Source organism: Xenopus tropicalis, chromosome 1 (genome assembly GCF_000004195.4).
Source record: "Xenopus tropicalis strain Nigerian chromosome 1, UCB_Xtro_10.0, whole genome shotgun sequence".
Classification (NCBI taxonomy): Eukaryota; Metazoa; Chordata; class Amphibia; order Anura; family Pipidae; genus Xenopus; species Xenopus tropicalis.
This window is the reverse complement of record NC_030677.2, coordinates 17,481,077-17,497,694: the sequence shown is the minus strand read 5'-3', so window position 1 is coordinate 17,497,694 and position 16,618 is coordinate 17,481,077. Positions and strand designations below refer to the sequence as shown.

The 16,618-nt window shown below is 40.0% G+C and overlaps 1 protein-coding gene across 1 annotated transcript; it reads right to left on the bottom strand.

Annotated features, from left to right (window-relative positions):
• Positions 1-885: 885 nt before the first annotated feature.
• On the bottom strand, positions 886-16,618 carry LOC108645667 (vomeronasal type-2 receptor 26; the record flags this gene model as incomplete). Its single annotated transcript, XM_031904440.1, has 2 exons — positions 16,564-16,618; positions 886-1,577 (listed from the first exon to the last, which is right to left on the bottom strand). Coding segments are annotated over exons 1-2 (747 nt in total), but the record flags the coding sequence as incomplete, so codon positions are not given.

Here is a 16,618-nt window from a genome sequence, read left to right as displayed (position 1 = left end):
CTTAAAGGGAGTGATTCCAGCGACGTTATGATCCTTTCAATCTCTGCATCAGAATAGACAACTGTATTGGCTTTTTCTTGCATTAAACTTGCCATATCACCAAATCTCCCACGCTAGTTCAGGACACGCGGGAATGTAAATATCCTCAAAGTTATATGAAGTCCTGCCGTAGCTCCTTAATCATCAGTAGGTTCCACTCAACAGGCCCAGTGCTGGCTCTGCAACATTTCCACATTCAAACACGATTAACCCGGAGAGCACACGGCATCTCAGTGTATCAGTGTCATTTATTGAGACATCATAACGCTACATGTTTCAGCTTAACAGCCTTCCTCTAAATCATAAATACAGGTACGGGACCCATTATCCAGAATGCTTGGGACCTGGGGTTTACAGTGGAGTCTATGGGAGATGGCCTTTCCGTAATTTGGAACTTACTGGGTAATGTGTTTCCGGATAAGGGGTCCGATACTTGTATCATAAAAATTAGAAACTTCAAGTAAGGATTATACATACATACAGCAGTTTGTTCTGATCTTACCGGCCCTTTTAGCTGTTAAGGTACATTTATCCACAATACTGTCGCTTTACTATAGTGATTGCAAACAGATCTATATATGTAATGCAATGTTTATTAAAGGGACTGACTACTGTTTGAAACAAAGTTAATTATCTGGATTTGTTACCAAGCAACTTGGATCTGACGTTAATTTCGGGTCTAAACAAAATAATGTAACATTTTGGCAGAAATATACAGCCTAAAAGTCCAGCACTTGAGGTCACAATGGCAAATATCTCCACACACACAGTGTTTTTGCCTTTGGTGCTCAGATAGGCCGGGATCATTGTGATCCAAACACTGCAGAAGAGCAGCATGCTGAAAGTGATGTACTTGGCCTCATTAAAACTGTCCGGTAAGCTCCGAGCTAAAAATGCTAAAACAAAACTAACAGCTGCCAGAAGCCCCATATACCCAATAACTGAGTAAAAGCCAAGAGCTGAGCCCTCATTGCACTGAATGATGATGGTTCCAGGGTAAGTGTGAATGTCCAGTTCCTGAAAGGGAGGAGAAATGGCCAACCAAGTAATGCAGATTATTATTTGAATGGACGAAAAGACCAAGACTACAGATCTGGACAGTTTCACTCCCATCCATTTTCCCCATGAGCTCCCTGGCTTGGTGGATTTGAAAGCAATATAAACCATGATAGTCTTGGCCAGGAGAGAAGAGACGGCTATGGAGAAGGCGATTCCATAAGTGATGTTACGCAGCCGGCAGGTTATATCCCCAGGGCGACCGAGGAACAGAAACACACTGAGGAAACTCAGCTTGATGGAGACAAGGAGGAGGAAACTGAGACTTCTGTTGTTGGCTCTCACAATGGGGGTGTCACGGTATTTTATATACACTCCCAGTATCAAAAATGTTATAAGCAAAAAGAGAACTGATATTGATGACAGAACTATTGAAATTACATCAGTAGTGTAGGAAAGAAAGTCTTCTTTTTTTGGAATGCACTGAGTGTTTTCCTTATTGGGCCATTCCAAATCTGGGCATCTGAAGCAGTTTTCACTGTCTTAAAACAAAAATGAAAAAGAGGGAAGTGAATATTTTTAACTGAAAAATATAAAGCTGTCCTACTATACCACATACTATCCCACAGTCCCTTCCTAGAGGCTATTATCCCCCCACTGCTACTATAGGCACCATCTCTCCCTACTATACCTGCTTTTCCACAGCCCCAGTCCCTTCCCAGAGGCTATTATCCTCCCACTGCTACTATAGGCACCATCTCTCCCTACTATACCTGCTATCCCACAGCCCCAGTCCCTTCCCAGAGGCTATTATCCTCCCACTGCTACTATAGGCACCATCTCTCCCTACTATACCTGCTATCCCACAGCCCCAGTCCCTACCCAGAGGCTATTATCCCCCCACTGCTACTATAGGCACCATCTCTCCCTACTATACCTGCTATCCCACAGCCCCAGTCCCTTCCCAGAGGCTATTATCCTCCCACTGCTACTATAGGCACCATCTCTCCCTACTATACCTGCTTTCCCACAGCCCCAGTCCCTTCCCAGAGGCTATTATCCCCCCACTGCTACTATAGGCACCATCTCTCCCTACTATACCTGCTATCCCACAGCCCCAGTCCCTTCCCAGAGGCTATTATCCCCCCACTGCTACTATAGGCACCATCTCTCCCTACTATACCTGCTATCCCACAGCCCCAGTCCCTTCCCAGAGGCTATTATCCCCCCACTGCTACTATAGGCACCATCTCTCCCTACTATACCTGCTATACCACAGCCCCAGTCCCTTCCCAGAGGCTATTATCCCCCCACTGCTACTATAGGCACCATCTCTCCCTACTATACCTGCTATCCCACAGCCCCAGTCCCTTCCCAGAGGCTATTATCCCCCCACTGCTACTATAGGCACCATCTCTCCCTACTATACCTGCTATCCCACAGCCACAGTCCCTTCCCAGAGGCTATTATCCCCCCACTGCTACTATAGGCACCATCTCTCCCTACTATACCTGCTATCCCACAGCCACAGTCCCTTCCCAGAGGCTATTATCCCCCCACTGCTACTATAGGCACCATCTCTCCCTACTATACCTGCTATCCCACAGCCACAGTCCCTTCCCAGAGGCTATTATCCCCCCACTGCTACTATAGGCACCATCTCTCCCTACTATACCTACTATCCCACAGCCCCAGTCCCTTCCCAGAGGCTATTATCCCCCCACTGCTACTATAGGCACCATCTCTCCCTACTATACCTGCTATCCCACAGCCCCAGTCCCTTCCCAGAGGCTATTATCCCCCCACTGCTACTATAGGCACCATCTCTCCCTACTATACCTGCTATCCCACAGCCCCAGTCCCTTCCCAGAGGCTATTATCCCCCCACTGCTACTATAGGCACCATCTCTCCCTACTATACCTGCTTTCCCACAGCCACAGTACCTTCCCAGAGGCTATTATTCCTGCTACTGCTATTGGTACCATGCCACACTATTATATCTGTTATTCTATGATACCAGGTCCTCCCAAAGGCAAACATTCACATAATTAATACAATTGTTCATAGTCCCATCTCACAGTTACAAGTTTAGCTAATGTAAGATGTAGGTAGGAAGGTTTTTGAAAAAAGTAAATAAACCTCTATTAGTTTACAGTTTATTTGTGGCCTCATTACAGGCAGTCAGTTCTACTTAGACACCCTTAAAAGCATCTTTGACTTAGAAGACAGTTCTCTGAGCATTTAGGTTCCCATCAAACTTTAGCTCAGTACTAATGGCACAGGGTATCATTTCGGGCATTTTGCCATTTATTTTTTTTCTCTCTAACATAACTGAATCAGTATATGCCCCAAATCTTCAACAACTTGCCCTTTGAGGATTGCTTTAACGTACCACCCAGGGTCAGATCTAGGGGTTGACAGAAGAGGCAGCTGCCTAGGGTGCAAGGATTTGGGGGCACCAGGCAGGAGCCTACCCCTAGTCTTCCTTCTTTGTCATTGCCCCTGCTGCTTGTCTTTAGCGGTGGGGACAATGACCCATATCGCATTGCGCATCCCCCCAAGTGTGCATGCGAGCCAAAGGACAGGGGGGCATGGTGGCCAACCGGGTTGCCTAAGCACCCGGTCGGCTTGGCCCGCCCCTGGTACCACCTTAACCTCTATCCTTAATGTATACCATCCTACTGCATTATCAATACCCCAATCTACAAGCATACACAAATTCATGGGAAACAGACTTACAAAGCTCAATCTTGGAACAGAAATGGCTATACATAATTTACAAAAGTTCTCAAAAATCAACAAGTTTCAAGAATTGTCATACAAACACTTGTCCAGGTGATATAGAACCCTAGTACCTTATAGGAATAAGGCAGTGTTAAGGACTGTATGTATAGGAGCTTGAAAACTGCCAGGAATAACCTCTTAGGTGAGGCAGTAGAACCCTGCCAGCCCCGGTGTTCACCAACGCCCTTTTGGGGCCCTGGGCTTTCTGCGGTGGGATTGACAGGAATACTACTCACGGCCAAGGTTATTTTCAAGAAACGCGGTACAGAGGGGATCAGATGTAAGTCAGGCAAGGGGTCAAAACCAGTAAATCAGAGCTTAGCTGGGAACCAGGTACACAAAACCAGCTTGGGCAAGGAAAATAAGCTTAAAATTAGCCTAATTTAACTTGAAGGCTATTTACCAATGCAGTCATAAATCTGCCCATCATTGGTAAATCCCCATCAAAACTGAAAATGTAGGTGATTGTGAATACCTGTAAATTACACAGTACTGTGGGTGAGGCTGAGTGTAAGAGTAAATGGAACCCTGATTCCTTAGCTTTGCACTTGGCTCTGACTCTACAAGCAATTAATGAGCAGGAGTGTAACTGGGTGCATAGTAATGGGGTGTCCCAGACAATGTGCTCTAATGTCTGTACATTTCCAGTAAAATGAATGCAGATATTTATAGCTTAAGGAAAATGGCTATAGAAGTGCTGCCTTGCTTGCTCCCTGAATGGCCAGCATCTTCTAGAGGATTTTGGGGTACATTGACTTATGAGGTAGCTGGTTAATTAGTTAACGTATAAGTCTGATGGAGGAGGTGAGTTTTAGGGGAACTTGAACTTTTTAAGGTAGTGTATTGTGTGATGCTGGGGGTAATGAATTCCCCAGTTAGGGAGCTACTGTAGATAAGTATGTAGGTGTGCATGTAATAAGGTTTATATGAAGCTGAAATGTCTAATGTCTAAGGAGAAATAAACTGGGCAGTTTGGAGAGAACCTGAAGATGAGGGTTTGTCCAGCATCAGGGAAAGGCCTTATTGATAAGATCTTTGTAGCTAAAAGTCAGGAGTTTAAATGAGAATTGATAGGTAACAAGTACAGGGATTTGCAGCAGGGGTGCAGCGGAGGCAGCGTGAAGGGTGAGGTAGATGATTCTTTTGCTATCTACCTTGTATATAAAGATTCTTATGCCTCTCTAGCATGTTCTGATGCCTTGCACATAACTGCACACACATACTCTAGGGAGCCCGGAACTACCAACAGCACCCTGCTTTCCACAGATTTGTAGAGCGCTACATTTTTTCTCAGTGAAAAGAAAAAACAAATGAATTAATTTAATAAGCAGAAAATACAAGTGAAATTAAATGTAATAGTGATTATATGTAATGTTTTAGACTAAAGCCATAAGATCCACAAGAACAACCCTATTTACATATATTTACAATTCACAGAACACTGTAGACACAAATCAATAAGCTTTAATACCAGTTTTACTGGAGATCTCTCCCTCAGAACACTGGGTACAATAATAACAGCAGGCGTGGATTGAAGGTGCCGGGGTCATTCTGTATCCTGGGAGGCAGCTTTCTGAGCACTGAGATCTTGGCATCTTAAAAAGTAAATATTTCAGGAAATAATTTGTATCAAACACTGCCAGGCAATCTCTTCATTTTTTTCTAAATAATAATCTAATAGAATGATTATATATGTTTAAGAATTTTCTGGACAATTGTCTTTTCCCCGTGGTTCATCACTAACCATCTTGGTGATGAGTGATAAAGTGCTCTTGCACTGACTCGAGGGATGGAAGCACAATTTTGCCCCTGTGTATATATGTATGTGTAACTTTATTCATAAAGTGCTAGTAGGACATGCAGTGCTGTACGATTGAACAGAGAAGAAAACATTTTAATAAGTAATAGTAAATAAAAAAGTATAAATATACAACAATTAAGTTTCCATGTGATAAAAGACAAAGTAGAAAGGAAGTCCCTGCCCCATGGAGCTTACAATCTAAATGGTTTATGGGTCCCTGGTAAGGCCTCACCTTGAGTATTTAGTGCAGCTGAGTTCCAATCCTTAAGAAGGATATTAATGAGCTGAAGGAGGGTGTAGAGACTGCAACTACAATTGTAATAGTAATGACAGTATAAAACCAACAGTTGTTTCTCTGGAGATACGGAGGCTGGGAGGGGACATAATTACTCTTGACAAATAATGACATTTTTCATACAACCATTTTCAGTCTGTCTTAGAAAATTGCAAATACACTGCAAAATATATTTTATCTTTAATAAAATATGAGAAGAGGTAAATGCATTAATGTTCATACATATTATATATATATATATATATATATATATATTTACACACATTTATTAATGTCTAGATTATTTGACTTTTATTGACATTAGCAGAAGGAACAGTGACCCCTATAAACACTACAGTAGCTTTTTTACTTCCTTATATGATGTCGCATATAGAAGTGGCAGCAGACTAAACTCCTATTGGCTGTGTCGCCTGTCAGTCTAACACTGCTTCCTGTGCCTGTGACAGAGTGCTGCAGATATAACATAACAGTATGTTAGATTAGAGATATGCTGAGTGTGTTTGCCTATGCCATTGCCAGGGAGAAATTAACCAATAGCCTTTCAATTTAAAGCCCCTGTAAGCTGATAGTGTGCATAGAGGCCCCTAATAGCCAATCACAGCCCTTATTTGGCTCCTCCATGAACTTTTATGGTGCTTGTGTTGCTCCCCAAGTCTTTTTATATTTGACTGTGGCTCACGAGTAGGAAAGGTTGGGGACCCCTGGTGTAGAGACTGCAACTACAATTGTAAAAGTAATGACAGTATAAAACCAAGAGTTGTTTTCTTTGGAGATACGGAGGCTGGGAGGGGACATAATTACTCTTTACAAGTATATCAGAGGACAAAATAGACAGATATAGACTCTGACAATGGGATAGATATGTTATACGGTTGACAAGTGAAAACAAAATCTTAATTTACTTTACAAATAATGAAATTCTTCACACAACCAGTTCCGGTCTATCTTAGAAAATTGCAAATACACTGCAAAATATATTAATCTTTTATAAAATATGAGAAGAGGTAAACGTATTAATGTTCATACATATTATATATAATGCTACACAGATGACCTGCTGCCAATAAGCAAGGGTGAGAGTGACCCTCTGGTTTTCCAAGACATTGGATGAACTTGAGACTAAAATTGACCTTTGACTCTACCTCAATTGACTTTTTTGGACAGAGACAGACTAGAGCACTGGTGGCTGATTATTTCAAATCAGTTACACAATAACATTGTGTAAAAGCCTCTAGTGCCCGTCATATGAAATAGTTCTAGCAGAGTGCCTTTAGCCGCTGAGCCGCTTTCCCCATATACCTCTGTCATGTCCGGCATACAGTGCATGAGCTCCTCCCATGTTGTCTCCACTAGTTTCACACTAACATAATCCTAACTAAGCCCTAACTGGCGTGCAATCGCCTGGGGCTCTTCTCCAACTACTCATTCTCTGTCAGGACAACAGACTTTCCCTGCTGGCTACCCTATCTGGCTCTGACTCCTGTCTGTTGACATCTCCTAATCTCCTAAATCTTTTTATCCCTAACATGGTACAGAATATCTTTTCTGAAAGGAACTTTTTGGCATGGAGTGGGTTAATGAAGTGCTCATTATGGCTAAAGAGAGCGTTTGCATTTGGTGCCACTCAGTCCTTGCTGCCTTATGGTACAAATTTAGCACTGCTGCACCTATTAATGCAGGGGAGCCCTACTGTTACCCCAACCCTGAAGAAGGTGGCAGCTCCAGGGTTCCCTTATTTTGGCCAGTTGCTCTCAATTTGTCATAAAGCGCACAAGCAGTTGCTTTAATTTTAGCTGATGAAATTGTGGCACTGTTCTATTCCGTCAAGCGCATCAACCCCCTTGCAACTGAGATAAAATTCTGCATTGTAAGAAGTACATGTGCCCTGTATTGTTCAATGCTGAAGGTTATTTAATTGCTACAGTAAATAACAAGAATATTATTTATTTACAGTTAAAGTTACAGATTACATTGTATCTTACATTGTATGATTTTGTACAAATTGTTTTGAAACATTTGCACTTACTTTCCTTAGGGCCAATGAAACAACAGACAAAGAAACTGTTTGTTACCTTGTTGTCTAATGTGTTCCATGTTATTGCCTCTGTTGTTATATTAAGTCTCTGATCTGGTGGAGCCCATGGTGTGTACTTTCCAACTTGTGCCCAAGACAAGGCATAGGAAAAATAATATTTAAGGAACAAGTTATTAATCCCATAGTGAGTGATAAATTCTCCATTTTCATCAAAATAAGAACTCAGGTTGTCGGTGTCTGTGAGTGTGACTCTTTTCAGATAGTGATGTAACTAGAAGGTACAAGGGACACAACATTTAGTGGCAATGGCCCAGTCTGTACAACTGCTTGCAGTGAGATGATTAATAATAAACACTATCATTTTTAGTAAGTCCCTAACCTGGTGTTCCGGTGACACTACTTAAAAATGTTTTTTACTTCTGGGGAACAAGGTCTATATTTTGTCCATTTATATTTTAATGCCACTGCTTTTCCATGATGTTTTAGGGCACGTTTCAAGTCTAATGCATCAAGTAGTTGCATTAAACCCTTGAGGTGATTCTTATCAATGTTGATGTGTGGGTAAACTATGTGAACTACAAGTTCCTTAGCTCATATGCTTTGCTTTTTTCTACAATTGTGTATTTTTTTATTAAAAAGATCTCCCAACAAATCTGTCCTAAAACCCAGAGCGGTGATATTGAACTGGACAGGGGACAACATTACCAGGGGGAATTACCTCCTTTTTCTGTTTTTAAAGCAATTTCTGGTTATGTCAGTCACAGTTCCATTATAGAATATATTCTTTAATTAGACTTGTAGTTCCCCCAAAACTTCCAAGTAGGCAGTGTAGGGGTTTCAAAGCCAAACCTGCTTCTCCCTTGGCCTAAAATGTCCTTACTATATGTTCAGGGGGAGCTATGCAATGCCTGGTGTTGTTTAAAGAGGATTTCCACCCATAAGCTGTTATTTCGATAGAAATATCTATAGAAAAACAAAAGAAAATGTAATTCTTGGGGCTTGGTGCATACTGACCACTGCTCCTCTGGGTTGAGCCACAAGGGGCGCTGTGGTTGTAGGCTGCCAGGTTATCTAAATGCCTTTTGCCCTGTATTCCCTGGCCCATACCCTCAACCCAGCTGCAGACAAAAGCCCAATTAACGTAAAAGTAACGTTTAAGCTATTCTGATACAATTTGCAATTGGTCTTCATTTTTAATTGTATACTTTGAGTTATTTAGCTTTAATTTTAGCAGCTTTCTGGTGGCTGGGGTCCAAATTATAGCAACCAGGCTGTGGATTGAGAGACTGGAATATAAATAGGGGAGGGCCTAAACATAAAGATAAGTAATAAAAAGTATAAAATAAATTTGTAGTGTTACAGAGCAATAGGTTTTTTGGCTGCCAGGGTCAGTGACACCTATTTGAAAGCTGGAAAGCATTAGATGAGGAAGGCAAGTAATTAAAAAAAATCTATTAAAACTAGAAAAATAATTTAAATCAATTGTCAAGTTGATAAAAATTGGTTATTTTATAAAAAAAAAAATGACCAAAAGTTAACGTAAAGGTGAAACACCCCTTTAAGGGGCTTTAAGCATGTCTCTTTCAGTAACCTCTGCTGGATCCTTAGCTGCTTGTCTAAGCCATCTGACTATCCTGTTCCGCAGTTCCTGAGAATCCTGTCCTACTATCCTGTCCTGTCCTTGTTTTTCTTGTTTTTTGATTCTGACTTTCTGATTTTTTGTCTGTTTTCTGGAATCCTGTTTGTTTGCTGCCTGCCCAGACCTTGTGCCTGTTTCATAGACTTGATTGTCGGCTGCCTGCCTGACTTGTTTATTCTGTTACCTCCTGTACAGTTCTGCCGGTTTTTTAGTTTTTTAGTTATTAAAGCTTTTGTTCTAAGCAGTTGACTTAATATTCTTGTATGTAGTTCCATCCAAAAAATGTAACAAATGTTCCTAACAATCTGTACTTACCTGATGTCTGTAACTGTGGCCCTTTCCATTCTTTTCATTAGATTGGTTAAGAAGAAGGAGTCTCAGCCCATGGGTCATGGTAAGAGCTGCGAGATATACACCAGGAGGATGGAAAGTATCAGTCAAATTATCATTAAAACCATCAAGATCTGTAAGTCGCCGCTCTCCAGGGCAGGGGGGCCTAAATGCTTTACATTCATAATTCAAAATTTTCTTAAAAAATACATCTTCAGGGTATTTGGAAGGGTGTCTGTCTGCTGCAAATTGTTTAAATTGTAACTTGTACATATTTGCAGGGTCTAGGAAATGTGGGACAAATACTAAACTGCCATGGAGAATATTATAAATGGTTAACTCCATAAAAACACTATCAGATGCCCACAAAGCAGTGAGGACAAGTGTGATATCATTGTGATTAAATATTATCTTAAATAACCCAGATACCATAATTTGATTAACTGTCCCACAAATAACAATCACACTGCTATACGATTTAGCGATCTTCTGTTCTAGTTCATGCAATAAGTTTTCATTTGGTTCATATTTGTTACTGTTGAGCGCAACGGTGAACGCAACACAAATGCCATCACTGGAGAAATATCTACTCAGCAGTTGATGATCCCTCTCTCCGGCATCATCATCAGATGTAACAATTCCTACCCAGGTCCAACCAAAATATTTCAATAACTTGCTTAAAGCAAAATAATAATGGTGCACACTTTGTACTGTCCGAAAAAAGTATGGGAAGGCGACTCTGTCACTGAGCAACGGGTCTGTAGCGCCGTAACTGATCTGAAATTAGGAAAGAATATTCATAATCAAAATCATGTGCAATGACCCAGTGAATATGAGAAGTGAAGGATAAATATATAGTCATGTGACTGCTACAGGAGTGACTGGTTCATACCCAGTCTATTGCCCCATCCATATTAAAGGGGTCAGTCATTTACAACTGGACAACAGTAGCGGTCGTACACATTTAAGGTTCCCTCCATGCCTGGTGCCGATGGGTGCAGCACCCTTGTTCCTAACAATTAGGCAGATTTGGGAAATATGTGTGCAGTTTTAGAAAATCAGACAAAATTGTATCAAGCGCAGCAGGCCATTGTAAAACTATTTTGTTTTAATTTACTTCCAGCTATAGAAAAAGCAGACCCCCTGATTCAGGGCCAGAGTGCTCGATAGGTGGATTTTCTTAGAAAAGTTCTATTATTCCGACACTTATTTTATATCTGAAGTGTCGACTGTGATCCGGCGGCTGCTGTGGGTAGCGGTGGGGCTGACTGCGCAGAGGTGGGGGCCACATGTCTAAAGCTGCACCTCTGTTTAAGAATGTAACCCTTAAGTATATGAAATAATATTAATTGGGCATAACTAAATCTAATAGAGCTGAAATACTGTCAAACGCCGGGATGACTGACAGTAACACACCTTGTACAAAGTGCTGCTAAACTGCAAATGCTTCTGTGGTTTTGCAGACAGAACCCTAGTGTTGATATTAGAGTGCACTGCAGGTTCCCTTACCTGTGAATAGCCAAGTACACTCAGAATCTGAGCTATGGGCACTGTAGTTCCTGAGTTAAGATCCCCAATAAATCCAGCAATGTTTCTCTTTCCCGCACAGGAGTAATTAGGAACCGGCTCCCTGGTACCAGATAATATCTGTAGCACACTCCTTACTGCCTTCATCTCATTTCCACAGGAATCAGATATATGGAATCCCAGAGTCAGGTTAGATAAATGGCCCCGATTCTTGTTCATCTCCTCTATTACAAACAGAAAATCTGCTAAATGTCTGTAACTCCTGGGAGTTACCCTGGGTGGGAAAATAAAAAAAAAAATCATCTAAACTAAAATGTGAATTCATCTAAGAAATAAAATGCAAAGACTCATAATTACCATTCAAACTTATGATCAGATGTTTCCTACCTAACATCAAACTGATTCAGATGAAATACACTGCTCTCAGCTCACTTGTATGAGATGTTCGGGGGCATTTTTATTAATCAACTCTTACAGTGTAATAAAGCTGTAAGAAATAACCAAACCAAGCATTATTGGGAAATATACTTTTCTTGGATTAATTTTAGAAATAACAGTTTGAGTCATTGCTTCTTGCAATAATTCCTTCAGCAGACTTTCACCTGCCCAAAAATAGATAAACAGCTATAATGTATTAGTACACATTTTGGAGGCATGATATATCCATACACATCTAGTGAGATGCCAGATATGCTGATTAATTTTGAATTTGCACCATTATTGTATTTTCCCCTTTGTTTCTTACCCCTCCCTTTTTCCTTTCCCTGCCCATATCTCTCCCTTTCCTTGGCCATAAGTAAGAACACAAGTCGCTGGGTACAAGTTTGTGTTGCAGAAGGTAAATCCTGCCCCATAGCAGCTAAACATAGGCCTAAACATATGAACCAGAAAGGTTAAATAACCCCATGCCATTAGGGTGATAATTAATCATTTCTTGGCTAAACGTTTCTTTAATCCCTTTTGCCAAATTGCTCATTATATATAGATCTTCCCATTCACTTTATACAGACAGGCTGATATGAAAAAATATCTGGTTTACTGCCATTTGTGTATTTCATAATGATATAAATCTGGTGCTGCTCGGCGGCGTAACTCTGGAGTCCTGGGCCTGCTTCCTCTATACAAGGGGCCTGTGGGTGACCCGCAACACCACAAAGCATTTTTTAGGGTGCCCCTTCCACATATTTTTAAAAAGCTGCTTAGAATTCAGTTTACCATTAAACCCCTAGTTAAACCTTTCCCTAACTTCATTTTCATTTTTAAGAGATACAACTTACATTTGACAAAAGAAAATCAGGCTATCATATTTGATAATAGGACTATACATATTCAGAGTCATTACTCCTCCAATCAGAATGTCCCCTTCTTGTATATATTCATATTCTCCCACTGTTTCTGCACTCTTTAGCTGGCAGGCAGGGTTAATGGGTAGCGCCACAGAACTGCAGGGTCCCACACACAGGACTGACAGATAGATCAGCACTTTAATATGATGAGATGCAGTTGTGCCCCCCAGCATTGCACCCTCACATAGAGCAATGTACCCCAGTACAAGGCAGAGGGTCAGAGCATTTCCCCAGTTACAGTTAATAGAATGTCCCATAGTGGCTGCAGGATTCGGACGCATCTGTAGAACAGAGTAAGGGGACTGGCTAATCCGGCGCTCATTTTATAGGGAACACAGTGAGGGTTTCCATAGTATCCTGAACATAGGCACAGGCACCTGAGGGATTGTTACTCTATTCTGGAAATGTTACAGATGCTCTAGGTATTTCTGGTCAGCAAATTTAGAAAGTTAAAATAATGATCTGATTTACTGTACTTTTTTATACTTTCTGTACAAGAATGTATGTGCTTATTAATCAATTAATATTTTATAAAAATATAAAAATACAAGGGAAACAGTTTCTATACACAGGTATTAATAATATGAGTAATGTAAATCTTTAGTTGTATAATTATATACTTTTTTTGCCAGACAGTTTTTGAACATTTCTGGCTCTTTCAGTTTAGGGGCCTTTCCTTGGGGGGAACGTTTAGTTTACACATAAAAAAAGGATATTGGGTTTTTTTTCAAGGAAGCCTAAACTTTAAAAATATGGTAGAATGTTTGAGGTATTCCACTTCTGTAACAAGATATAGACTTCTAAATAACTAAAATTGAAAAAAATTATATTCTCCATAATATAAGACATATATCAGAAGAATAAATTATTTGATTCACGAGAATATGAAAATGTCTCCTGAATGCGCCAATACCAAATATGTATGGGGGGGGGCTGAGGTTTAATTCTCCATTAAGGTCAACAACTCCCAGCAGTACACTACCAAGTTTGCAAAGCACTGCTCCAGAATTCTGCATACTTTAGATTCCAAGGCCAAAATTCCAGTAAGAGTAGGTTTACCATAGAAAACTGCCTGTCTACTCCAGACTATCAAGTTGCAATGCTTTCTTAAAGTTTTTTGGTTTTCACTCATCACTTATTGACAGCATTTTATGTGGGGAAATCCTACAAAAAAGTATGCTCTCTGTAGAAAGTCATATATTTTGAGAAAATAAACATTCCCCCGAAGCCAAAATAGGTACATGTCTTTCTATTCCAAAGTACCAAGCCAGACAGCTTTCCTAAAATTGCAGATTTTGATGGAATTTCAGGAAATCACTTCAAAACTTCCATTTTGCAGAATTTTATCTCCTACAGGTAATTAGGTAACCATGTATAAAACACCATAAAAGTGAATGCCAGAGGTTTACTATACAATTTGATGGCCAATATATATATATATACATGCATGATTGTACACACAGTAATATCATGTTTCTTTAATCCAAATCTGGAACACTATACCCTGGGATACAACTAGAACATCAAAACTGATGGATTTTTTTTTTTTTAAATAATCTTTTTTATTGGTGATTAGAAAAGAAATATAAAATAAAAGACAGTTTGTAACAGACATTACAATTTTCCATTTGAGTTACATGCAGCTTTCAATAAAGATTATTAGTTCAAGTCCAGTCAGAAGTTTGGTCAAAATTCATCAAAATTTTAGAAAACCATTGCAGCTTGGTACTTTGGAGTAGAAAGACATAGGTATCCATTTTTGATTCAGGGTATTGTGTACTTTCCAAAAATATATGGTTTTCTGGCATGAATGCACTTTTTTATAGCTTTACCCCACATAAAATTCAGTAAGTGTGTTGATTTTGCTGGAGCTGAAATGACAGAAATGATACACCATATGGGGGTATGTTCACATTGGGGCCCCTACATGCTACATACTTAGGTAAACCTATATACATTGGGTATCAAACCGTTAAGCGGACCCCTGGGGTTCATATTTTATCTTGGTACCTGCTGATATGTGGGAGATACGAAACTGTAGACTGGAAGCTTTGAAATAATTTTTCTAAAATTTCACCATTTTTTATAAAAACTGGTACATGTAGGAAAGGATTGCAACTTAGTAATTTGGAGAAGAAAGACGGTTGTGCCTATTCTGGATTCATCAGAATCTTCTCTTTCCTAAGATGTATAGATTTCTGGGGTAAACCTACTCTAAGTGGAATATTTGGCCTTGAAATCAAAACATATGCAGCTTTCTGGAGCAGTGCTTTGAAACGTTAGTTGGGTACTGCTGGGAGTTTTTCACCTATACAAGTGAGAAATCGCCATAAAACTATATATATTTGGTATTGGTGCGTTCAAGAGACATTGAACTTATCAAATCAGTTGTATTTTTGTGCACAAAAGAATTTCTGATATACATGTTTATATTATGGAAAATATAATTTTTCTTCATTTTTTAGACATTTAGAAGCCTATATCTTGTTACAGAAGTGGAATTACACAACAGTTCTAGCATATTTTGAAAGCCTAGGTTGCCCCAAAAAAACAACAATTTATTGTTTTCCCAGGTAAACAAAAAGTTCCCTCCAGGAAAGGCCTCTAAAGAGAAAGAGCGCAAACTGTTCAAAGACAGTCTGGCAATACAAGTTCCGCTTTCACCAAATCGGCTGGCAGTTAAAAGGTTAATTACCTGTTTGTTTCCAAACAAATGAGATTTTACATTCAATTCTGGTCTAAACAAAATAATGTAACATTTTGACAAACCACACTTGGTATATTGCAGTCGATAGTGACTTATATCATGCATACGCAACAACAAACAAATTCCTTGTATATTTCATTCTTTCTATAAATCAAACACGAATGACCCGGAGAGCGCACAGTATCTCAGTGTACCATAGGGGTGTGTGTTTTTTCCTATGTCATAGGCTGTAACAGAGTATTTGGGTTCCCGTATCCTAGTTCTGACGGGTCTAGCTGTCTGACCTACAGGTATGTACATTTTCCACATGGGCATTTTAATGCATATACCACAGATTGTGAATTACATGTGTGATAACCCCTCACAAGTATCTTGTGCCCCTTATAGGGGTGTGTTATAAAATCACTCTTGATGATGGAATTGCAGTTACTGCAGTCCAGACAAGGGAAAGTGCCATGTTCTGGAGGGCCAAGGAAACGAGTTTGCTTTTCTGTTACCTGTAAGTCTGATTTAACCAGTTTATCTGCCAAGTTACTGCCCCTCTTATAGGAGAAAAGTGGTGGTGATTTACAGAGTCTCCCCAATGTTGGATCTTTTTGTAAGATGGACCAATGATGTAAAACCAATTTCTCCAATTTCTTACTTAATGGGCCATATTGACTGACAAAGGGGATTCTCTGTTCATCTCTCAATTCAAGCAACTTCACCACATCATATCTCTTTTCTACAATTTTTTTTATAAGCTTGTTTGCGCTGTGTAAATGATTTGGTCATTAGACGCAATGCACCTGATGCGCAGGAACTGACCCTTAGGTATCCCCTTAATGGTGTTTGGTGTATGGTAACTTTCTGGTCTAAGAATATTATTTCTCTCTGTAGGTTTAGAGAACAAATCGATCACAATACAACCTTCCCTGTTGAACACAAGATAGTGTATGCTATCCTTGCTGTGTTCCGCTGTCAATTTTACCCATCTGTGTTAGGAGTTAATACATTTAAGGAATTCTTGCAGTTCTGTTTCGCCCGAGTTCCCCATACAATGGATTCTGGAGTATTAGCTTACGTTCCAGATAACTCATAAAAATGTTGGCATAGCTCGGTGCCAGGTTACTCCCCAT